Source organism: Populus alba, chromosome 8, assembly GCF_005239225.2.
Source record: "Populus alba chromosome 8, ASM523922v2, whole genome shotgun sequence".
Classification (NCBI taxonomy): domain Eukaryota; kingdom Viridiplantae; phylum Streptophyta; class Magnoliopsida; order Malpighiales; family Salicaceae; genus Populus; species Populus alba.
In genome coordinates, this window is record NC_133291.1 from 16,031,942 (window position 1) to 16,038,398 (window position 6,457).

General features: G+C 30.7%; 1 protein-coding gene across 1 annotated transcript; it reads left to right on the plus strand.

Moving 5' to 3' along the window:
- The first annotated feature begins 1,345 nt into the window (after nt 1–1,345).
- On the plus strand, nt 1,346–5,079 carry LOC118039449 (vesicle-associated membrane protein 724). The gene is made up of 5 exons (XM_035046149.2): nt 1,346–1,676; nt 3,144–3,285; nt 3,409–3,529; nt 4,480–4,542; nt 4,625–5,079. Exons 1-5 carry the CDS (start codon nt 1,487–1,489, stop codon nt 4,772–4,774), a joined length of 666 nt encoding a protein of 221 aa, XP_034902040.1. The 5' UTR covers nt 1,346–1,486; the 3' UTR covers nt 4,775–5,079.
- Nucleotides 5,080–6,457: the final 1,378 nt, after the last annotated feature.

Here is a 6,457-nt window from a genome sequence, read left to right on the forward strand (position 1 = left end):
TTTAAAAATAAAAAAACATCATTGACATATATTTCGGCACGAAAAAGCAACCGTACCACACTACCAAACACGCTCTTAATTACCTCTTCTTGTGCTCCTGTCTCTAGTGGTCATAAAATTTGTAAAATTTAAACTAGTAATTTATAGAAAATAAATTTAAAATCTGATCAGTTTAGTTACACCCTTCGTGTTATCAAAGTTTTACAATTATACTTGTTAGTTGTCATTATTATTGGATGGAATAACATTATTATTTGCGCACAAGACCGGTAATTCCCATAACGCAGTTATACAACGGTGATAGTTGGATTCATTAATGAGAATATTTGTTCCTTTGGACTTTAATATTATTATTTTTTTAGCTATCATTTAACTTTGAGTTCTTCTTTCCTTTTATCATGGACATTAATAAAATTCATCCCACCTTTAATGAAAAAAATCAACAAAAACGCAGGTACAAAGAAGAATAAATGAAACACCACCACGCACAACCTGGATACTTTTGTGCCATGGCAATAATTGCTGGGTTGGGTAACATCTCACAAGTGTTGAAATATTAATGTATTATAATTGCCGGTCCAATTTGGGCCCCTAAAATTATGTTATAAAAAGATTAATTAAAGTATAAAGCCGCCGAAAAGAATCTTGGTTTCTTTCAAGTTGAACCTTAGATGTTTGTATGTTTTATAACGCGGTTCAATTTATTTATTTTTTTAATATTTTAAAAATTATTAAATTGATATTTTTTAAAATAGTTTTTTAATAGTTTTGTGTACTAATTTAAAAAATAAAAAAAATTTATTTTAATATATTTTTAAATAAAAAAATATTTTTTAAAAGTATCTTTCACTATCTCATCAAAAATTAAAAAATTATTTAAATTAAAAATTAAAAATAAAAAAATATATATATACAAGTATTTTATATTAGTATATGTACACATGTGTGTAAGGAATCTTAAACACTCCAAAAAAAATAATTATGAACTGTATATATATATATATATATATATATATATATAGACCCTCAAATATAAAAAATTGAAAATATTAATTATTAACCCATTTTTTCCTTGTGAAATAACGTTACTTGTTTTATCATTCTTGCAAGGCTAAGGAGAATCATAGGAGTAAACATTTTTTCAGCAAGAAGGTAGCGTATTGAAAAGAAAATACAAATCATGTATTATTATTATTATTATTTGAAAGAGTCTATTTTCTTAAGTTGAAAGAGTCTATTTTAAAATACCGGTCTCCATGAACCATAACACTCCTTACCAAATACGCCGCCGTTTACTTGCAAAAATAATTTAAGAGAAAATTCTTTCTTAGCAGCAAAGAAAAACACAAACCAAACACGGCCTAAAAAACACACTTAAACATAGAACCTGAACGCCCCCCTCTCCTGTCTTGTCTGAAAACAATTCCGTTTTAGCAAATCTTTGTCGCTCTACCCGAGCTGACTCAGAGCACTATTAACTCAAGAAATGAGTCAGGAATCGTTCATATACAGCTTCGTGGCTCGAGGGACAATGATTTTAGCTGAGTACACTGAGTTCACTGGCAACTTTCCGGCGATCGCAACTCAGTGCCTTCAAAAACTCCCTTCTTCTAATGACAAGTTCACTTACAATTGTGATCACCATACCTTTAATTTTCTTGTTGAAGATGGCTACGGTAATTTCTCTTCCTTTGCAGTCTCGGCTCTCCATTTTCTCTTCGTTTTATTTCGCAAGTGAAAGTATGGATCTTGTTGGTAAAGTTTCTTTCTTTTTGGATTTGCTTTGTTTTGAGCCTAAAATCTCAACTTGGGCTCTTTTGTTTTTGCTTAGTTTTGTTGTTGTTACTGGTAATTTTGGCAATATAATTATTGTCTGGTTTCGAAGGAAATTGAGTGAGGTAAGGGGGGGGGTTGATTTTCCATTGTTAGTGGCAGAAGCTAGATGATGTTCTAGCAGAGGTCCAGTTGTGTATGTGCTATTTCTGTTTTTGGATTGCGTGTGTGATTTATTTGTCCTAATTCTCAAATTTTATATGCCCACTTAGATTACTGATAGGAAAAAAATACATCTATTACATCACCCCCATATTATAAGAAAAAACAATACATACATAGATGCAAGTACAAAATATTGCAATATAGTAATCAAAATGCATATCATTTTATAATTTATAAAATTTGTAAATCTTCAGTTTCCTTTTGTTTTATGTTTTTGTTTTTATTGTCAAATAAAGGGAGATTGTGTGTACATTTTACAAACATGCCTTACCAAAAGATGTATATGTTCAATTTTCTATCAATAGAAGTATTTTAGTGAAATTGTAGTCTGTATAAGATTCTAAAATCTTACAAAAGCGAGTTATTAATTTTTGGTTGAATGATCATTGATTAAGATTTGGCAATGTAATGGAATTGTGCTAAATTTTGAGTTCATAACCATATTTGAAGGTGAAGCTGCAAAATTTTTTAATCTCCTATAAGTCCAAGCTATTTTTTCTTGTCCCCTTTGTATCTAGAGGAGTGTAGGAAGGGTTGGCTGTGACCTGTACTGTCTTTCCGGACTCCTTGAAATTTTACATTAAGAAGTTTTGAAATCATCTAGCAAAATGGCCGTGAAGACCCACAATTCATATATTGTGCATGTCCTGTTATAATTTGAGGGATGGAGCAAGTTGATATGCTTGATCAGAGTTTCATATTTTGTTTATTTATATATATGTGCATCATTTATCTGCTATCTGTGGAAAGTAATTTTAGTTGTCAAAGCAACATTAGTTACAATACAACCATGACTTCATGTTCTTAAGGGTTGTAGGTCCACCCTAAAATGTGACCACGTTATTTAATCCAGGCCTGCATTTTGGAGTATTTACTACTACCATGTCCACTATGTCCCCAACCTGAGATAGGACGACATGGTCCCCTATTCACTTCTTTCGAACCTTGTGGGAGGTTGTAGTTGCTTGAGCAGCTCTCTCTTCCCTCATTGGGATTGGTCAGGCGCCTTCACTTGTTGCTCGATCCAATCTGAACCTGTTGGGATACTTTGTCATCTGGTGTAATAAGATGCATCAGTCTAATGAAGTGGGGAACTTTTAATGCTTCTAGCTTCCCCTTGATTTGATGTTTTGTGCAATTTGCAGCTTATTGTGTTGTTGCCAAAGAAACTGTTAGCAAGCAAATCTCCATTGCATTTTTGGAACGCATGAAAGCAGACTTCAAGAAAAGATATGGGGGTGGTAAAGCTGATACTGCTGCTGCTAAAAGTCTCAATAAGGAGTTTGGGTACGTGCTTCTATGAAAGTACATAAAGCATTGAACACAAAGAAAAGGTCTTTCAAGATTTATGTTTTATTTTTTACTATGAGTTTTGTACTTTAAAGTAAGACTATACGCTCCTTATTTCAGGCCAATTATGAAAGAGCACATGAAGTATATTATTGACCATGCTGAAGAGATTGAGAAGTTAATAAAAGTGAAGGCTCAAGTTTCAGAAGTTAAAAGCATAATGTTAGGAAATATTGACAAGGTAAATGAAAAAAAAAAAAAAACAGTTTCTAAATTGCTGTTAAAGTATGCGATTTTTGTCTGGTGCTCTTATACACCAATTTGAGCATTTTATTCCAGGATTTGCTCAGTTCTCATTAAATTCTAGGCAAGAATGCTTTTAATAGTTAGGATGTGCTGGGAGATTCTGCTATCTTTAAAGACCAGAATCATGTAATGCTCTTGTCGAAACTAGCTCACTCTATATATGAAATTTGTCTTTGTGCTCTTTTAAGATGGCTTATAAAATAAGAAACTAAATGTGTAGTAGTAAGCATCAGAGACCAAAAAATCCTTTCTGGATGAAAATGGAATTGTGGTGGGAAGTTTCATTTGAACAAGTTATGTTCTGACACGATGTTTATGAGTTTCGAATGGGGTTCTACACTTTTTTTTGCCTGCTCTCTTGTTAAGGTACCTTCACAGCAAGAACTAATGTAATGTAGAACATTTGCTTAAGAATCTCAGCAAGTCCACTAAAAATGGAAAAGAAAGGAACCTTACCTGGTTAATAGCCGTGTTTCAGGATAAGTTATTTCATAAACCCTGTATGGATCAAACAACTTGCATTGCAAAACATTAAGCATGGTGATTGGTCTAAATTATCATAGTATAAGTTGTTTTCTCTGCACAGATGTGATCGGCCCTGTGCGATTAGTTCTTGTACTGCAGATTGAAAGGTTTGTTTGGTGAATCTCATGTAGAAATCGAGAACTAAGAATTTATTAGCTTTTAAATGGAACAACCTCTATGAATTGCACTGATCAAACATGTAAACTTGTCTAAATTAACATCTGCAAGCAATAATTAAGTGATTGAATCTTGTTTGTATCGTGTTGCTTGAAGAGTTAGAAATGAGGTAACAGGTAATGGAAACAAAATGCATGCCGCAACATATACCTGCTTATTTGATGGCTCATGTGCCCTTTCCAGGCTATTGATAGAGGTGAAGCCATAGCGACTCTTACTGACAAGACTGAGACTCTGCGTGATCAGGTTGGTTAACCGTGCAAACTTTTAAATTGCTCAATCCATTCATGACAAGTACTTTGACTGTTTTCCTTGATTTATAATTTAGGCCCAAGCATACAAGAAACAAGGGACACAAATTCGACGGAAAATGTGGTATCAAAACATGAAGATCAAGTTGGTTGTCCTCGGGATCTTATTGATTCTGGTACTAATAATTTGGCTTTCCATTTGCCATGGATTTGATTGTTCCAACTAGTAATCATTCATACAGAGAACTCAAAGCTATATACAAAAAGACTTTGAACAGTGTATTTCGAACTTCGGCAGAGGAGCTTTGGTTTCATCAGATTGGTATCATATCTTCTTAGCAAGTTGGCAAGGGGAGAGATCTTAAGTTGTCATTAGCTTGAGCGTTGTATCATGTGTTGTAGCGTGCCAAATATTTTACACGGACATTTATTTTTTGCAGTTTTCCTGTATTCGTATAGCAGTAAAATTTGAGTAACATTATGTGTTGGCGCAATGCTGACTGGCTTGGTGATTCCAGAACCCCGCCTCAAACCTTTTGTTGTTGATTTCCGCCAAAATTTGAGTAATTGGTATGCGTTTTGTCGCGGCTGATATCATATTTTTTTCTAACAGGTAAAAAAAAATGTGCATGCATTGTTAATATGTTTTTTTTATTTACAGGTAAAATTTTAATATATTTTTTATCTACTCAAGTTAACCAAAGTTTAATAATTTTGGTTTTCGGAATTATTTTTTATTAAATTATATGATCATGAAAATATGTAAAATTAACCAGAAAAGTTCTTTTTTTTAATAAATAATGATGGGCTGTAAATAAAAACTCGCTAATATTATAAAAAAATAAAGGATATTTAATAAAATAAAATCTAAATACATTCTTAATTATTTTAAGAATTTAATAAATTATTACTATTTTAAATTAATTAATTTTCTAATCTTAATTTAAATTAATAAAAAAATAAAAAAAGTGTTAGACACTCTCGGGTTTTGACTGAATTAAAATGCTCAAGTCTGCTTGAGCTTGCCTTTGTCTGCTTTTAATTAATTTAAGAATTTAATAAATTATTAATATTTTAAATTATTTAATTTTTTTTTAAAATATAAATATAAATTAATAAAAAAACCAAAAAAAAGAGATTAGCACACTGGCTTGAATTAAAAAAACCTAAGTATGCTTGAGCTTTTTTTATTTATTTTTTGCGTTTGCTCTTAATTAAATTAAGGATTTAATAAATTATTAATATTTTAAATTAATTAAATTTTTAAAAATATAAATTTAAATTAATAAAAAAACAAAAAATAATTAGATATACAGGTTTGGCCTGAATTAAAAAAAGCTAAAGTACGCTTAAGTTTATTTATTTATTTTTTGTATTTTCCCTCTTTTTTTTTTTTTAATTAAATAGACAACCTATCACTTGATTGATGCCCTAAATCTAGTCACCAATCATCATTATGGTGGCCGGAAAATCAAGAGGGGTTTTTAACTTAAATTTTTTTTTTTCAAGCAATTTTCATTTAAAAACACTATGAAAACCAATCATCTAACAACCTTGAAACACCCTAAAATCATTTAAAAATTAAAAATTAACTAAACACCTAAAAATCAAAATTAAACTCGATTTGTTGTTCCCATCATATTTAGAGAAAAAAACTATTGTCATCAAAGTCTTCTCGTTGAATGGAATCCTTTAACACTAAACTTGATTATTTTTGTTGTTGGAATTGTGACAAACAATAATTTTATATTTTTTTCATTATTTTCTAGCGATTTTTTTTCTCTTATCTCAAATCCAAGAACTGATGAAAATAAATTTTTGGATAAAAATAAAAATCATTCTGAATTTAGAGTTACTGATGTATTTTCTTTATTTTTAACTTTTCAGTTCTTTATCTTTTAATCTGGTAT

Coding starts and splice junctions, on each gene's coding strand:
- LOC118039449 (XM_035046149.2), top strand. CDS start 1,487: ATGAGTCAGGAATCGTTCATATACAGCTTCGTGGCTCGAGGGACAATG. Junction 3,286..3,408: donor AGTCTCAATAAGGAGTTTGG/GTACGTGCTTCT, acceptor TCCTTATTTCAG/GCCAATTATGAAAGAGCACA. Junction 4,543..4,624: donor CTGAGACTCTGCGTGATCAG/GTTGGTTAACCG, acceptor TTTATAATTTAG/GCCCAAGCATACAAGAAACA.